Below are 18,396 nucleotides of genomic sequence, written 5' to 3'. Positions count from 1 at the left end.
TGTGCAATATGGTCAGGGGATTTGAAACGCTTGTAAACAAAGAGCGTTACGTTGCGGAAAAGAAGGTGATACGCATATTTGGTAAAATAACCAAAATTATGGAAAATGGCTATGAGAAATGTATTTTCGACGCCTGAGTATAGACAAGACAGATTGTTGGAGGTATAGTTTTAGCTCCATACTTCTGCAATTTTGGAAAGGAGTTTTGACATATTTATTTTCATCGCATTCACCTAGATGTTTGTGTAATAATCGTCGATCTCAAATTGCGACATAGTAACACGATCAAATTAAATTATTTTATTGTTATTTAATGATTAAAATATGGTTTACTTCCAACCAAAAAAATACATGGCCAGGAAACTACTCAGTTTCCACAAATAAATAGCTACTCTTGAAACTTTTGCTTTACAGCTGTTATATAAACAGTTAAAGATGCACTAAAAAGTAATGAAGTATTTAGTGATGCTAATGATATTTCTGCTTTTATCAAGCAAATTATGGTAGAGCAACATACAGTAAAAAATATTTTTGTATTATAAGGGTAAGTTATCAGCAACAGATAGCAGGTTTGTGATTTTGATCAGTTGATGTTCCAGAATGTTTGAAAGAAAAAAAGGTCTCGTGTTTGTCATCACCTTTGAAGAAAACAAAGTGCAAAATATCATGAAATTTCATGAACTATGTAATTCGTGCAGTGCATGGTTCAACACTGTTCATCAGATATAATGCCAAGATGATTATGAAAATTTAATGGTTAAACATATTTTAATTTAAAATAAACTTAAAAAACATTAAATAGATCACCAACACATCATGAGAATGCGAGTGTGACTAAAATGGGTAGTAAAACCCAGGCCGGGCTGGGAATTTGGAAACTGAAAACAGGGTTTTTGCTAATAACTGAACAAATACTTAATTATTTGTCATGAAACCTACAGATATAATTAAATACAACACAATATGCCTTCGCTGAGAGTTTCAACTCCAAATATTATTTTTTTCAATGATTATCGACGATTGTCATTTTCCCGGTGACTAAAATGGGTAGTAAACCCGGTTAACATATTTTGGTGTTTTGTACTTAATATTATTGAAATAATTGCAGTTGTTTGTATTGGATAGATCGAAATTACCTTAAACTGCCAAAAAAATATTACCGTTTTATAAATTTTTACCGATTGAAGAAAATGCATTTTTTGAATAACCGGGACCGACCAAAACTGGACACGTTTACCCGGGACGAACCTTAAATTTCCGAGATAATGATGAGAGTAGTAAATATTCCTGAAGCAAGCCAACTGCGTAGATTTTATTTAATTTACTGGCAATATCTTCATGATCTTAATTTAACATGTTCCAAGCAAGGAAGCTAGCTCTGCAAACCTATACATGTAATTTCAGGGAAATGATTAACTGAATACGAATCTAGCTGTAGCCTACAGTCTTTCTCTTGTCAAATCATTAAGATACATAACTCCATTAGTATTTTTTTGTCTATATTTCATATATTTTCTCCATTTGTTGATTTATTTTATTATGGGGGGGGGGGGGAGGTTACTTTTTAAATAAATTCTACGTTATTCTCTGCACCCGGTTATCTGATGGCAATTTTTCGGAATATTCCAGTTTGTCCCGGGCAAATGCGTCCGGTTTTGGACTGTCCTGGGTATCAAAAATCCGCGATTAGTTTAATTATCCACATTAATTTTTGCAATTGTCGTATTATTTAAGTTCTTAAAGTTAATAAACAACGATAAAACACAAAGAAATCCCATTTTTTGAGTGTAAGTAGCTTTGAATCATCAAAATAAATAAACCGGGCTTACTACCCATTTTAGTCACCGGGAAAATGACAATCGTTAATAATAATTGAAAAACATAATATTTGGTGTTAAAACTCTCAGCGAAGACACATTTTGTTGTATTTAATTACATCTGTAACTTTCATGATGAAGAATTCAGTATTTTTTCAGTAATTAGCGAAAACCCGGTTTTCAGTTTCAAAATTCCCTGCCCAGCCCAGGTTTTACTACCCATTTTAGTCACACTCTGAGAATGCACAGGTAGATTTATGTTTGTTAACTGGTTTGGACTAGGGATGGTCTGTATGTATAGTATATCTTTCCCTTTATTCAACATATGATTTTCATGACTTCTGTAGATTTGAGAGGGATAAACAGAGCTTTTAAGGATGAATGAATTATTATATAGGTTTAAGTTGTGGTGCAATTATATAGGCCTTTCAACTGCCGCTAGGGTTGGATGAAAAGAACTTGTTTAGAGCGGGTCCGAGGAAGCTAATTGTTTTTAAGGATGTCAAGTTTTAGCATTTCCCAAGTGTTCCTTCACTGACAGGGAAATCCAGTAGTTTTAAAATTTAGTTCAAATGTTCAACTCAATTATCATGTAGTTATAGACACTGTACAATAATATATAAGTGAAATTTTTAATAAAAATATAAAGTGAAATCCATCCCTCTTCTTAATTTTGATCTGATTAAATTTTTATACTTGATCGTTCTTCTTCGTGCTTAGTGAAAAGAATAAGATAATTTATTGTTGCATTTAATTGTAGAAATATTTATCTTTATAGATGAAGCACAACAATGCACAAACAAAAAACATAGCATTATATTTTCTTCTTCATAACAACTGTTAGGGAGAGTTAAAAATCTTTAATATAGTCCGTTCCCCATTCATTGATCCCGTTATTCCAGGTATATAGTGAAGGCATTCTCCTTGTTTTGGTCAACCCTTTTGTGTACCAAAGAATATAAGGAACCCTTTTGTGTACATAACATTACCAATTGAAGCAGCCTATATGTCATTCCTATAAACGATAACTCAAAAATCGGCACTTTGTTGGTCATGTTTTACATTTGAGTTACCTGTCCTTAAAACACCACATCGTACAAATCAAATATTAATAATTAATTTTTTTTATGATTTAATCAAAGGTATGTATAGGTTATAATCTTTTTTAAGAATTTCATGTACCTACAAATATATCTATCAATTGTTTTTTACCATATGTATAACTTGAAAAATTAGTTGAAAGGCCTAAATTATATCAGACTCATGTTTATTTTTTAAAGGAATGGTTGACTAGCTGTAAACAGGGAAACCTTCTATCTGCTTTGAAGAAACATTGGAAAACATTTGTTCTCTGTGTCTATGGTAACAGCCATGATGCAGCTAAAGAAGAACGCCTGGGGAAAAAGTTCTTGTTTCGACCAATGGAATATTTTCTTTGTCAAAAAGATCCAGAGGTTGTATTTGAGGAACTCCAGGCCAAGAATATGCCATCACAGCTCTGTGGAAAGGTCTTTAAAACAGGAGAACCAACCTATTCATGCAGGTATTCATTGCTGAGATTATCAAGAAAGAAAGGTTTAATAACATGAAAGGAACACAGTGTTTCATCAACATTTTTCCTAAATATGTTAGATAAAAAAAATTGTAATTCACATGTAAACTATTTAATATCATTTTTTCAGAGACTGTGCAAATGATCCCACATGTGTTCTCTGTATAGACTGCTTCCAGAATGGTGCACACAAAAACCACAGATACAAGGTAAACATGATTTCAATAAATGAATGACATTTTGTTCAATGATCTTCAAGATCAGTGAAACAAAATAAGGTTAATTATGAACATTTGATTCTCAGTTATTAGAATTTAATGGTTTCTTTTCATATTGAATAGGAGTGATTTTGTTTAGTCATTACACTGATTTTATTTGTAGATGAATACCTCTGGGGGTGGTGGGTACTGTGATTGTGGGGATCAAGAAGCCTGGACTTCACACCCCTTCTGTGACCTACATTCTCCAAAGGAGGCCAGCCAAGATGAGAGGAATGCTATAGAGACACTTCCTGTGGACCTGACGGACAGGGCCAGTGCTCTGTTCATGGCCACCCTGAGGTACATTGTGGAGTTGCTGACGTGGAGCCAGTGTGATAATCTGCCATCTGATCTACAGCCAGAAGGAGAACTCAGTGATACCTACATCACTATGTTGTTCAATGATGAGGTTCACACATACGATCAGGTAGGTATTGTATACAATAATAGTAAAATGGCATTGTATAACTATATTGCACAAACTACTGGTAAATTGTTTCCAAAGAAATGTACCAGTACAGTCTGCATACAATTCAGAATTCCACGAAAATTTAGAATTTTAAATTTGAGAGGGATCAGACAAGTGTAAAATTACTAAATTTGGTTCTCACAAATATTCAGATCTGATAGATTCCCACTCCCCCATGTATTATAAGAATATAAATTTTCAGCACAGTAATAATCACATGAATTAACTGGAAAGACCTAAAACCTGAGACATGCAGATTATTTCCATGAAGCTTACAAGTAAATACTAAAGTACATGTATATAATAAGAAAACTGTAACTTACTTCAACACTGTGAAATTATTCTTGCATTGTTAAGTAGCTTCCATGTATGGATTAAACCAGCATTGTCACATTTCAATACATGTATCTAGAATTTGGTAGGACTATTGTAGAAAACTTTGAATTATGCAAGGGTTTGAAATACTGAAGGTTTTATCATGTTCATGATAATGTATGTTTAACTGTTAATTGAAGTGACATATCCCTGGTGTTTTAGATATGGAAGGTCAAATATATTTTAGTTTCATTATTTTATATGGTGTTTTATTATGTATACATGTACATCTAGATGTGGTTCTGTAAGTTTAAAAATAGTTCTCAATTGAAATTTTTTTGTTTAGGTAATAAAAACACTACAAAGAGCTGTCAAAAACTGTACTGCACAACAGGCTCGGGAGTTTGCTACACTTGTTGATAGAGAGGTAAACAGGAGAAATTTCAAATGATACTGACTGTTAGATCTGATGTTTTGAAAATGATTCAGAAATGCATATACCTGTAATTCTGAATACTGCTCCAGGTTTCTTTGTATTTACTCTCTTTTTTCTTGTCCTTCAGGGCCGAGCCACTGTGTATTCTGGATGTTTTGCCTCCTGTGAACAGTGTAGAACTATAATAGATGTAAGTGCCATAAAAGTGTGCTTAGTAGTATTCAGAGTGTTTCATCCATCATCAAATTGTTCCTCAATAAGATTTATACAAGTTCATTGTAAAACTAACATTCTCAAAAACAACAAGGCAACACTTTTGCCAAATTATGCAGTCATCCTTACATAGTATTGAGTCAAGTTTTTCCAAACAAAGTTGTTTAGTTTTGGCAGTTTGGGTCCGAAAAGGAGCTGTCAGAACATATTACAAAAGAGTTACAGTTTGTCATATATAGATATGCAATATGATAGGCATACAAAGGAAATTTAGCTTTTAAACAAGATATCTCCAGGACAATATTACACTAAGAATCGTGATGTCAAGTGATTGATGTATGTTGCCTTTCATTTTTGGAATTCATGGCTAAGTATGCATTAAACACAGAATGATTTCATGCCCTTGAATTTATTAAATGTACATTGTTTAGAAGTTGATCACTTTTTATGCTTTGTTATCAACTGACTGAGGAACACAGGAGAACAGAAATTCCACACATCATGGATGGATTTACTTGACCCTATCTCTGAACACTCTGTACACAAGAGCATGTATCATCAAAAATGCTTCCCATTTCTTCTGTAAAGGATTTCTTGTAAAGCTGACTGATTTCATTTAGAAAACCAAGGCAGTAATTCAAACAAAATGAGGCTTAATTTTTCTGTTTTGCAGCAAAGCACCTCCAGGCATGGAAGCAAACCTTTGAAGGTCCAAGTGATGCACACAGTTGTAGTGGCACACCAGACTTTCTGCCTTAAACTCATGGTGTGGCTCCAGAAAATGATTGAAAAATCAGGTATGATATCAAGCTTTAAACCATGAAATGATCAGAGTACATTATATTGTGTAGAGAAATTTAACTTGACTGTTAGCCTTTTTTGAACAGACTATGTTTTTTATTCACAATAGTAAGATTACACCATCCCTAGAAGTTGGAGATAATTTTCATACTGTAACTGCCATTGTTTTGTAGATGGACTACGTAGATTGTTTTGTCTCCTGAGTATGAAGCCCCAGGAGGATGGCCAGTCTTTGATGGAGAAACTGCTGCTCCATGACACACAACTATGGAAAGGTATTTAAGGCACACACAAAGCTGTCAAACTACCGGTACATATGTACCGGTAACTTCCCAATTTAAGGGAAAGGGTTACAAGACAAGACAAAGTGTTTTTGTAAAGAGATGTTCATTTTCCCTAGAAAACATTTACTTTTCCATCTTAATAAAAAATAATCTCTCAAATGGCAAATACAAAACAGCAATGATTTTTTTTCCTGAAAGTAAAGGAACTCTTATTTATATATTTTTCAGTGGCAAGAATATTGAGTCACCAGCTTCTGATGGCTGGGTAAGTGTTATTGTACAGTTGTAAATATTTATTACTGACACAATAAATCTTTCGATAATTGATGTAAGAATGTTGCCTTTTTTTTCAAAGACATGAAAATTTTTCATGAAATGGACATTCATAACTTTCTATTTTCCTCATGATTTTCAGAGTTTTAATGGATCAAGAATGCAAGAAACAGTTTGCTGTTATTTTCACAAAGGTAGGGTTGAATACAAGAATTTTACCTACTTGATAAGTAGCAATCCAACTAGTATAAACATTTTTTTTTTTCACTAGGAAGGAAAAAAACTTGAAATTTTGATTGCAAATTCTGATTTGTTTGATTATAATTTCTACATTTTAACAGGTTGATCATGTGATTAGAACCATGTAAATATTAGTAAAATTGACATACAGTATAATTTTAAAAATCATGAAATTTATATAAGCTTTATCAAATTTTTATCTATTCTTGTATATTGCTTTAAAGCTCAAATTAAAAATAAGATTAAAGGGTACCAGCAGTTTAATTCTGAAAAGATGTTCACCTGAAATGGAAATCAAACAACATGGTCAGAAGATGAACTTCAAGGACTGAGTAATATGATTTGTAATTATCGTTAACAGTGGTATCCAAACGTGATGCATGACTTTGCTCGTGATGACCACGATCACGACGTGTGTGTTGCCTCTCTCTCTGTACAAATTTACACGGTTCCTAGTCTGGTACGTTTATTGCTCGGATCTCTCAGCATTTCTACTCTTTGCTTATAACACTGTCTGACTGTAGAGATACTTCATCCCTGAGGAAACTTTTAGCTGAATGAATCTTTATATTGCAAAATTAAGCATGCACAACTGTTGAATGATGCAGATTTTGCAATATTTTAGAAACAACTGTAACACCTCTAGATTCAGTGTAGTGTCTTCTGACATGGCTCCTACAAACAGCAGTGTTAAAGGAAAAAAGTAGAAGTGCTCAGGGAAGGAAGGGGAGAGGTGTGGTGTTGGGGAGTGTAGGACACCCTACAAATCCACACATCCCCCCTCTCCTACGATAACTCTATTTCTATGTTTGATGGTATGTTTTGTTCTTGTAGCATTATTCCATGCTAATGTCGGAGTTTTTGCTGGACACCCATTATCGCCCAGTCTCGATTACCTCTCTCTCTGTTCAAATTTTTGCCGTAGGAACAGTGGTAGGTCTCAGAAGTTTGTACCCCAGCTCTGTATGACCTTCATATGTCTTCTCTGGAGAACAATCTCTAAGTCAAAATTTGTTACTGTTATTAATGAATTGAGAGAAAAGTTTAGATGGTTTAGAGGTTGTGACTCAAGCTGTATCTATGTGGAGTTCTCACTTTTTTTCCTCTTAAGGATATTTCAAAACTCTGTTAGTTTCCCTAACTCATGATTTACATGTAGAACTAAATCCTCCCAATAATTGTTAACTCAGTTCTACTTTATTTAGCAGACACAGTCAGTGGAGATATTTGCACTTTAGCAGGTTGCACATACTAGAGAAAGTAGACATCATTGCTTTTTTTAGTACAAACATTTATGAACATTTTTAGTTTCATGTGAACATTTTTATTTTCAAAAACATTTTTGCACATTTTTATTTTCATATACACATTTATGAACATTTTTATTTTCAAATACAGTATGAAAAGCATGCTATCAAGTCATAGACCTTTTTGAAATGCATATGTGCATGTACATAAAAATATTTTATTTTCCTTTTTGTAACTCAGCATTTCATTGAATGCAGTATGAAGTTTACATGTTCATTAATTCATTTAAAAAATGCATTTGCTTTACTTTGTAATTTTCATGAGGGCTCCACATATTTACATTCATTCAATACATATGCATCAGTCATGCTGCTGCATAATCATTGCGAATGGGTACAGGGTAGTGCAAAAAAAAGCTGCTATACAAATAATCGCAAAATTATTTTAATCAGTGAAGACAGTAGTAACATATTTAATAATATTTAGTAACAAAGGCAGGGTTGATTGGATTTGTACATGCATAGCTGCATTTTCAATATGCCTCCACTTACATGTATATTGTCCTGACATTTTTCTGTTTATCCCCTAGTTCTGGTTTTAATGTTGTACACAAAGATGAGATATACTGTAAATGACTGGGAGATCCAGCAGAATAAATGTTGTTTAGTAAATAGATAAATTCTACATTTTAGCATATTCTGTAAATGATATCTGTAAGAAGATTGTCAGAAACCCAATATGAAATAATGTTTCTGATGTATTGAGAGATTTTTTAATGCTGTCCTTGGCAAGTTATGCTGATGTGTACATGTATATCCCTGATATGTAGAAGAAAATTCAACTTTCACACATTGTTTTCAAACTCACTATTGTGACAATATGGTAAAGAATTTGTAGTAAAAACTGTCCTGTTGTGTACATTAACATGAAAATTTATATTTCTTTAAAGCTACATGTATGTGTATGTCATTTTGCTAGTTACCCTGTAAACAGTATACACATATTTCGTACTTTTTAAACATGTTTAACCAGAAGTGCTTATGTGCAAGGTGTGTAACTCATGTAAACATACAACCTTGTCATCTGTCTTTAAATATGAAGAACTTATAAAGTAATTTATTTCCATTGTCCAGGCTCGGATGCTGGTAACAGATCACGATTTGTTGAATGTTATTCTTGTCCCATTCCTGGAGGCATGCCAGGAAAAGAGAAATGGTAAGATTTGATTTCTTTTTCTTTTCTTTTTTTGAATTTTGAGTCTTTGAAGAGGTCATTTTCACTGTCCACTCACCCTTACATGGCCTCCATAGCTTTAGGTTAACATTTGATGATAGATTATTTATTTGGAGGGATCTTAGCTTAATAATCATATTTAAACTTAGATACTTATTCTGAATGCTTATTAGTGGAAAGTCTGGGAAAATTTATTGAAATTGATGAAAACAAAAATTTTTTTGTTTTTGGAAATATGAACATTCAGATTAAGTTTGAAGGCAAAAAAAAAAGCATGTTTATGCATTTTGCATGTTTATCTGAAGTGAAATTGCTTTTGCATGCTATAAAAAAAATATAGCAGTACATGTAATGGTTTATTGAATGTTATATTTCAGCTCATGGTGTCCTGTCCTTGAATAAAGCTGAACGGAACCCTTCATTCAAACGAGCTTGCTTTATGTTGTACGATCTCAAGTAAGTATTGAAAACTATCAATTTATTGAGATATGTAATGTAAATCTTGACAACATATACAGTAAAATGATGATGGTACCTTGGATTGAATGCACAACTTTGAACTGGTTAGGAATCATTGATGCTTAATTTCACAGTAAGGAAATTCAAATTCATGTACATGTATCTTGGCATAAAAGGCACCTTCAGAATTGTATTGTGCCAAGTAATTGACCATATACTGATTTTTGAAAAAAGAAATACCTTCAAAAAGCTGGGACCCAAGTTCTTTTAGGGATTGAAGGCAAATCAGAAAGAAAAAAAACTATTGATATGTACATTTTTATGGGGTTAATCTTTTACAAAAAGTTCAAGTATATGAATAGTGTAATTGGATATATATTGGTGGTAAAAGCACTAATAGTAAGGAATTCTATTGCATGGTTGATGAATACACGTATACTATTTAAATGATAGTTTTTCTTGTAGATTTTCCCTGATCAATAAATAATCTAATAGTTGTTTGTTTTGTTATGTAGGTATGCCCTGATCTGTAAACCTGGGCCAGATGAGTGGAATGACAAACTAAGGGACAGTTTTCTCAGGGGACATGAGTCTTTTCTAAGACTTCTGAAAATTATGCAGGCAAGTTATTCTAACACTTAAACAAAAAGAACAAACACCAACTAGTATGCTAATATAAAAAAATATACATGTACCTGATATGAAGAACAAACTCCATCTAGGATGCTAGAATAAAACATACCTGATACAAAGAACAAACACCAATTAGGATGCTAGAATAAAAAAAAATGTTTTGAAAATCAGAGAAAGAATACTGATTTGCACTTTATCAAAGAACATGTATGAAACATGTGATATTTCTGTGATGATTATAAAATTGTAATATCTGTGAACAGGGTATGGATGAAGTCAAGCGGCAGACAGGAATGCACCTGGAGTATGAACCAGAGTGGGAGGGAGCCTTTAACCTTCAGATGAGGGTTGATGATGTCATTGCCTCATTTACAGAATGGTGCAGCACTGATGTAAGGGACATCAATAATTAAAATTACTTCTAAATCTTTGTGTCTCTTGATCACACTTTGTAAAGTGGTTGTGCACACTCAGTTTTATTGCTGAAAAAATTCCAGTCATCTGCCTGTGTTTTGTAATAGATGTTTTGCTATTACAATATTATATCAAAAGATCAGGACATCCAGGCTAGCAATATTCTGGTCAAAGTCTTCCTGTTTGTTCTAAACACAAAATTGGCTCAATCTGCATACATTTATTTTGTAAGCAATCTTTTCATTGGCCTTAAGTAAAAATCCCTATAGTTATCTTTTCATTGGCCTAATGTAAAAATCCCAATAGTCATTCACTTGGTCCCTTAAGCAGTATATAGAAAACTTTAAATTAATTAAATGTAATGCAAGCAGAAAAGAAGATCAATGCAAAACTTTAGTAGAAACTTTCAAAAGATAAACGATTGAAATTATTTTTCAGAGGACTGTATTTATTGAAGCATACAAGAAAGCTGCCCAGATGTTATTAGAGTGTAGAGACACGACTCAGAAATCAGAGCAACAGACAGGTATGTGGAGAACTGATTGTAAAAGGTTAAAGGTTTTCCATTAATTTAGCTGTATTGGTGATAAAAATTGTCAAAACAATTAACACTGTCATCAGAAAGTTTTAACTAAAGATCATTATTTAGCTGATCTTCTCCTATATGCAGTAGTTAGAAAAGGAAAGGGGGAGATTTTATATATATATATATATATATATATATATATATATATATATATATATATATATATATATATATATATATATAAAAGATTTTAATGACTCCATTGCAGTTTGCGGACACACTGTGAAGTGTATAAAGTATGACGTTCAAAGTCAGCCTGTATCGATTCATCTCCCTCTCACTCGGTATCTTGCAGGTAACCCTTCATGTTTAAGTCTCTTTTTCTCACTCCCTTGTGGTTATCTTAAATGTTCAATTGTTTGTTTGAAGAGAAATTATAAATTAATTCTGTCAAATGTGTTGGTATGTGTACTGGAGTAGTTGTGAAGTGATTTTTCATTTATTTTTATGAAGAATAAATGAAGAAAATTACGAATTTCATTATTTACAGGTCTTCTTGTGAATATGGGAAAGTTCGACCTACAGTTTGGATGTCCAGAACTGAGTGTCAAGGTAGAGAAAGTTTTAAGTGAAATCTATAGAGACACTCCTTATAAACAATTCTGTTTAACCCCAAGGATTCAGTAAGATTAGTGTAGACGATGGAGAAGAGTTCATTATAACTAAATGTCTTTATTTTTCAGAATCTGGACCCTGTAAGGATGATTGAGCCCCCGTTGAGAGTACAAGTCATGATTGCTCAGAGCCAAGCTGGACTTTGGAGGAGAAATGGATATGCACTTCTTAACCAGGTCAAATAGAAATGTTCCTTGCAATTCTGCTTAGCAAAATTCTCATGGATCCTTTTCTTACAGTTTTAATTTGTTGAATCTTGCCATCAAATTTGAGTTTAGAAGATTTTGAATAATTTTTTTTTTGTCCCCTGTGTTTTCAGATTTATTTTTACCATAATGTAAAGTGTAGACAGGAGATGTATGACAAGGACATTATGATGCTTCAGGTGAGTTGTCTCCCTTTTGAGATTCATTTTAAATTTTTTATAAACTGACTTAGAGCACAATAGGGGGTAAAGTTTAAGACTGACTACTGACTACAGGGAAATTTTTGCCTCCACTTTATTTTTGCCCCTTTCATCTTAGTCTTTAGTGGGTGAATTCAAAACTATGTGAAATCAAAAAAAGACAGTAATTTCTGTTAAAACAGAGCTGTGTCCATAAATTTATAAGGAGTGAAATTGTTTGCAAGATTAACTTAGGCAAAAGTAACCCTGTAAACAATATATAAATTTTCTCAAGAACATCAGGTCATATATGTTCTTGACTAGCATATAGTAGCCAGTCTTACAAAGCTTTTTTTTTTTTCAAAAATCAACTATCTACAAATATAGATTGTCATAGTTGTATGCAAACATCCGGATGTTTATGTGAAGATTCCGATTGATTCAAAACATGGAACTGGTACAGGAATAGGGCTTCTGAAGTTAAATTAAAAATTTGGATGACATGGTACTGTACCATAATATGAAAGGGGGTATCAGTGTATCATGTAGAGGAAAAATGCATTTATCTACATGACTGTACAAGTATGTCAGATGATTGTAAATTTGTCCAAAATGTTTGTTATTGTATTTTTACTTCCTTATTCTCTATTTCAGATTGGAGCTTCAGTTCTCGAGAGTAATGAGTTCCTGATTCATTTACTGAACAGATATGGACTACTCGTTTGGATAAAGTAAGCTGTTATATCCATATCTTCTCATTATGTATCTGCAGATCTTAGTATCCCCCCTTCAATGAAGCTACAGTACAAAGATATTGATTTGAAATTATTCCCCTGGAGGAGTATCAGGCTCATCTGGACAAATGTATTTAAAAATTTAACCCCCCCCCCCCCCCCCTTCAGCAAAGGTACAGTGCAAACTTCTTATGAGCATCTGCAGCTCCTTTTACTCTGTGGTGTTTGAAATGCACCATTTTGGGATTTGCCCCCTTAAAGAGTATCAGGCCAATCTGGACAACTGTATTCGAAAATTTAATTTACCACTTCGATTAAATTGATGAGAAAGTATTTGACTATTAATTTGCATTTGAAAATTAAGTCTTGATTTGAATTGTGTCACAGCTATTTTACCACATGAATTTTTTTATGTTGAAGACCTGAGTACGATGTGCCCACGGGACAAGATGACAATGTACGCCAGACTATCATGTTAGCTGAGGAATTTCTAAACCTAGTGCTTATTATATTAGGTATGTGTATTTGCCAGTTAGATATCGTTATTCAAATGTATATAGAACTTCCAACTATCTAGTAACAAACAGGCAATGCCTCTGTAATTGAATTGTGTAATTTTGATTACTTTGTCAGTTAAATGTAGATGTTACATTGATGTATTGTGCAAAACTTTTCAGTCATGAACCTTATATATTTATTTTTTTATTTATTTTTTGTCTAAAGGTGAGAGATATGTACCTGGACTAGGGCAGGTGACCAGGGAGGATACTCTCAAAAGGGAGATAATCCATCTCTTGTGCATTTCTCCTATGTCAAACAGTGAGCTGTCCAAACATTTACCAGATAATGTAAGTACATGTACATGTGTACTTCTGTACTTGTATTAAAAAAAAACAGAACAGTAAATGTAGGTATACAAAACAAATTGATGTTCTACAAACATTCACCTGACAATGAAAATAGGTGTTTCTATTAAAATAAAATTTATTTGATCATTGAATTAATTGTATGGCAGTAATTAGTTTGTATTGTTGTAAGGGCTCAATTTCATAATAAATGCATGGATTTCTTGTTTATGTGTATCTCATTAAATATCATTATCAGAAAAATTAATTAATGGAAATATGCAATGCCCACTGGAATAATTACTGTTTGTTACAATCACCAAAAATGACAATAGCAAAAAAAAAAAAAAAAAAAAACTACACCGAAATCAGTGCAGTATTTACAGAGTTATTCCACTTGAAAAATGTCTATTTTTACCTGTAGTTGCATGGTGTTTGTTTTTACTTTCCAAACATTATATCAATTTAGAAAATTATTCTCCTGCAGATAAATTAATCCTGCACAGTATTCGTTTGTAGGAAATATTATTCTAGTCTTTGGTAATACAATCAATTAATCATTTTGATTTACAAAAATATTTTGAATTATGTTTTGGCTGTATACACTTCCAGTTGTGATATTTTGTATAAAATATTGACAGATATTACATAAAGATACTGTACTCTACTGTACACTTACAAAACTACATAAAGTTTTATTCAAAAATACCTAAATATTATGTACATGTAATACAGAACTAATGCTAAAATATATACAAGTAACATGATAAATTGCTTTTTTTTTGGTAAATGAATTTGTGACTTTGTTTAATATCAGACCAACATGGAGGCAGGCATAGAGGATGCTATTCATGCAGTTGCAAACTTTCGGTATGTAGAATACTAGTATTTCAGGAATAAAATTGGCAAGCATTATACTTATAGTTAAATTTCATATTTTATGGTAAAGGCAAAATTCTCTTTTTACACATATATTTTTGCTTTTTTTATAGAAAACCAGCCTCCACTATAGGAACAGCAGGATCTGGAAAGTTTGAACTGAAGAAAGAATGTTACAAAGAATTCAACCCCTATTTTTACCATTTCTGTCGGACTGACCAATCACAGGTGAGATTATACAGAGTTTTTACTGATATTCATTTAGCTGTGCCTCAGTTATTCTTTTCTATAACATTTGAAAAACAGAAACTGTAACTTGTTTTAAACTGATATACCATCTGATAAATTTATTTCTTTTGGAATGTTGTGAGGATAATATCTATCTAATTGTTGCCTTTAAGATTGAGATAAATCTGCATGGCATTGCACATACATGTATATACATCTATTTTGATTAAAAGCCAGTTTGATTATATACAATACATAATTAATATACATGTAATATTTTTTCACTCTACAAAAACCTTTCCCACACTCTTTTAGGCAGAAGAGACACAAATTAAAAGAAAGAAAGAAGAAAAGTCTGAAAGTCATGGTACGGTCTATAGATCTGAATTTGATTGTGAGTCATCTTGAAAGTTTTGAAAAATTAACTAAAATTTGTCATCCTGTGATTTGGATGTGAAAGGAGAGTCTGCTGTTATGCATTTGGATTCTGGCTTCTCTTTTTGAGCTATTGAAGATTTCATCTAATAAACATACAAGTGTTTCATGTGTAAGCATATGAAGAAGACACTTTGATTTATTTATCATAAAAATTTACTCACAGCCCTCCCTCCTCCCGTTCCTCCACGTTTCACCTCCCAGTTTGAGAGGATCTCAAACCTCCTCCAGTGTGATGTCATGGTGCACATCCTCAGCCTTATTCTACAGAGAAGTGTGGCGACACGATCACGATCGTGGTCCGAGACTCAACTGGATAGGGTATGACGACAAAGAAAATATACTAATTTCAGACTGTACTTAACTGAAGATATACAACCTTATAAGACACATTTTAACTTAATTTATGAAAATAAGACAATAAATCATTGTATAGGATGAATAAAAAGATTAAAGAAAGACATTTTCATAGAATATTTAAATGTTTTTAGATTTTGCATTTGATTGGATTAGCACTTCATGAACAAAGACGAAATATTCAAGATGGGCATCATGGCTTTGATTTCATTGGCAAGGCTATGAGAGGTACACTTTCTCCTGAAAATGATTGATACACAATATAAATATTGTATTGACAAAGTTTAGTCATAGCTACACAAATCAGTATCACTGCTCAAAAATTTTTGGTAAAATTTTAATGTTGTAGGTGAACCAAATTTGATGCAGTTACTGGAGTCATTAGTGGCCGATCCTAAGAATATTTCCCATGATTCAACCAAGGATTTGTTGTCTTGGATCCTTAAGGTACATACACACATTATAATTTAAATTATAAAATGGCATCATTTCCCTTCAAACATCTCTGAATGCATCTGTTTGTTTTACCATTATCAGTTTAATTATTAAAAATTTCCAGCACAGCAGAAAAATGCAATATATGTTACTCATTTTAGTGTCCAGCAACTAAAAATGTAGGTGCCTTCTGGTTAACAGATTGTCCATCCAAACCCCTACCTCTTAAGGTTATTTACATGTACACATTTATCAACCAGTGCTTAAAATGACAGGTTAACTTAAGATCTTGTTAAATTTTGTCTTTATATTAGGGATGTCAAAATATTTATTTTCCTTAGTCGATCATTCGATTGCATTATTCGAACGATAGTCGAATATTCGGAACATTTTCTGAAAAAAAAATATTTTCAAACTTCACTGCTACATGACGTATTTATAACTCAAAAACCCTTTTACTTAAATATATTTAAAAAGTACCATCAAAAGTAATACAACGTAACGCGTGGATAGCATGATTATATGAAATAAATTTAGAAACCTTATTCTCCAAAATGTATGATTTCAGCAGAAATCAGTAATCGGTCTGTACAGTCATGCAGTCAGTTTTTATTTTAGTACACATTAAAAAGTTGACAGCCGATATTTTTTAAAGCTTATTTTGAAATAAATGGGGGGGGGGGGGGGTTAACCTCACACTTTTTACACGTCAGGTGCCTATGAAATTGTTAAACAGTTAGATACTGCTTATTCAATTATTCATTGCTCTGGTTATCAAAATGTCCTTAAACAGTTTAAAATGTTCCTTGCATTTGAGCAATCTTAAGATAACAAAAGATAATTGGTACATGGTATACGTCCATTTAATATTCTTACAAACAAAGCCCAGTATATTAGTAATTTATTACAAAAACAACACAGGCCGTTACTGGCAAATACTTCTCAAATACTTCTCGCATTAGTGAAGCACTTATAAGTAAATAACAGTATTTCTATACGTACAGGGAAAATCAACTGCTTTTTGTTTAGAAAAATTATCTTATCGCCTGTCTCTGAGGAAAGACATTTTCTCAGTTTTGTGATGAGAATTCCATCTTGTTATTACTCATTTATTGCATTTATTGCTAGCGCTCGAGAGCGCTAGCAACTACGTTAGTCTATATTTCTGAAATACGCATGCTCGACTTCACGGGCATTCTGGGAAAACTACTGTAGATAGACTGTACGATAACAATTTCGTTTTGTCATACAAAAATAGAAATGATCCGAATTTACACTGGCCTTTCCTGTCTGATATGCGCGATATACATTTCGTAGGTTAGAGACAGTCAATACCAGTCTAGATCCGGATTCTCAATTTTTTTTTTAAATTTATTGTCTAACCTACACATAAAAGTACAAGAAAAAATTTGGCCATAAAATGCCAAGATTCTAGACATCTAGCTTTCCTTACAGTTTTACCATCTTAGTGGATAATTCCGGCAAGCTCGGAAAAAACAACAACAAAAACAAAAATCTTTTTCAGAGTATGTCGGAAAGACATGGCAATTTAGTGTTTATCATCTGAAAATACATATTATGATCTGAAGTTTTGTGTTCTGTTGTCTAACCTGCACGTGAATGAACAAAAAGTATAACTCGGGTCTTATAAAACCAAGACTGTTATTTCTAAAGTTGTAATGAATATATAGCTTTTCTAATCTACCTTCATAGATCTTTCCAACAAGCTCGAAAAACCGCGGCAACCTCGGATATGTTTTCCAAGCTTGCCGGAAAGGCCAGAAGGTGCTCATTGGTTCTACTGACCTTTTATTTTTCACATCGAAATTGAAATTGCAGTAAAATACAGAATGCTTAAAGCACAGTTAGGAGTTGTGCCATTGCCGACGTGAAGCACACTCTTAGATCCACCATTCTGAATTGTGACACCCCCCCCCCCCCCCCCCCCCCCACAAACTCAACCACCAATCTGCCTTCCTATTAATAATTAATCGATTCAGCAAATTTAACAAATGGTTGGGATATCTTCTTCTGTATTTTATTATGCTACAGTGCTAGCTCACCAATCTTTTTAAAAGATAAGCTTGTTTAATTATAATAATATTCGAATGTCTTTTCATTATTCGATCATCAGTCCGTTCGACTGATGGTCGAATAGTCGACTATTCGTTGACATCCCTACTTTATATTCACATTTCACCAAAATATGGCTGAAAGATTGCTGACTCGGCGTTAAACAATATTTAATCA

The 18,396-nt window shown here is 32.8% G+C and overlaps 1 protein-coding gene across 2 annotated transcripts in view; it reads left to right on the top strand.

Annotated features, from left to right (window-relative positions):
* Positions 1 to 4: 4 nt before the first annotated feature.
* LOC133183039 (E3 ubiquitin-protein ligase UBR2-like) overlaps positions 5 to 18,396 on the top strand; it is a 29,509-nt gene continuing 11,117 nt past the window's right edge. The window contains exons 1-29 of one of the 2 annotated variants that reach the window (XM_061317961.1): positions 5 to 162; positions 3,098 to 3,360; positions 3,500 to 3,578; positions 3,751 to 4,056; positions 4,760 to 4,840; positions 4,977 to 5,039; positions 5,736 to 5,859; positions 6,037 to 6,138; positions 6,376 to 6,412; positions 6,563 to 6,614; positions 7,495 to 7,593; positions 9,042 to 9,123; positions 9,519 to 9,597; positions 10,116 to 10,221; positions 10,497 to 10,625; positions 11,086 to 11,173; positions 11,442 to 11,528; positions 11,724 to 11,785; positions 11,917 to 12,024; positions 12,168 to 12,233; positions 12,888 to 12,964; positions 13,388 to 13,482; positions 13,691 to 13,815; positions 14,630 to 14,682; positions 14,805 to 14,919; positions 15,235 to 15,286; positions 15,521 to 15,675; positions 15,846 to 15,939; positions 16,061 to 16,158. In XM_061317961.1, the coding sequence (XP_061173945.1) occupies positions 106 to 162; positions 3,098 to 3,360; positions 3,500 to 3,578; positions 3,751 to 4,056; positions 4,760 to 4,840; positions 4,977 to 5,039; positions 5,736 to 5,859; positions 6,037 to 6,138; positions 6,376 to 6,412; positions 6,563 to 6,614; positions 7,495 to 7,593; positions 9,042 to 9,123; positions 9,519 to 9,597; positions 10,116 to 10,221; positions 10,497 to 10,625; positions 11,086 to 11,173; positions 11,442 to 11,528; positions 11,724 to 11,785; positions 11,917 to 12,024; positions 12,168 to 12,233; positions 12,888 to 12,964; positions 13,388 to 13,482; positions 13,691 to 13,815; positions 14,630 to 14,682; positions 14,805 to 14,919; positions 15,235 to 15,286; positions 15,521 to 15,675; positions 15,846 to 15,939; positions 16,061 to 16,158 (2,934 nt within the window). In that variant the 5' untranslated portion in view covers positions 5 to 105. Of the gene's footprint in view, positions 163 to 3,097; positions 3,361 to 3,499; positions 3,579 to 3,750; positions 4,057 to 4,759; positions 4,841 to 4,976; positions 5,040 to 5,735; positions 5,860 to 6,036; positions 6,139 to 6,375; positions 6,413 to 6,562; positions 6,615 to 7,021; positions 7,121 to 7,494; positions 7,594 to 9,041; positions 9,124 to 9,518; positions 9,598 to 10,115; positions 10,222 to 10,496; positions 10,626 to 11,085; positions 11,174 to 11,441; positions 11,529 to 11,723; positions 11,786 to 11,916; positions 12,025 to 12,167; positions 12,234 to 12,887; positions 12,965 to 13,387; positions 13,483 to 13,690; positions 13,816 to 14,629; positions 14,683 to 14,804; positions 14,920 to 15,234; positions 15,287 to 15,520; positions 15,676 to 15,845; positions 15,940 to 16,060; positions 16,159 to 18,396 lie in introns of both variants that reach the window. The other variant, XM_061317960.1, reaches the window with a different exon arrangement.

Source organism: Saccostrea echinata, unplaced genomic scaffold, assembly GCF_033153115.1.
Source record: "Saccostrea echinata isolate AGI-Se365-2 ecotype Australia unplaced genomic scaffold, CSIRO_AGI_Sech_v1 ptg000009l, whole genome shotgun sequence".
NCBI lineage: Eukaryota > Metazoa > Mollusca > Bivalvia > Ostreida > Ostreidae > Saccostrea > Saccostrea echinata.
Note: the sequence above shows the minus strand (reverse complement) of the source record. Positions and strands in the feature narration are given on the sequence as shown.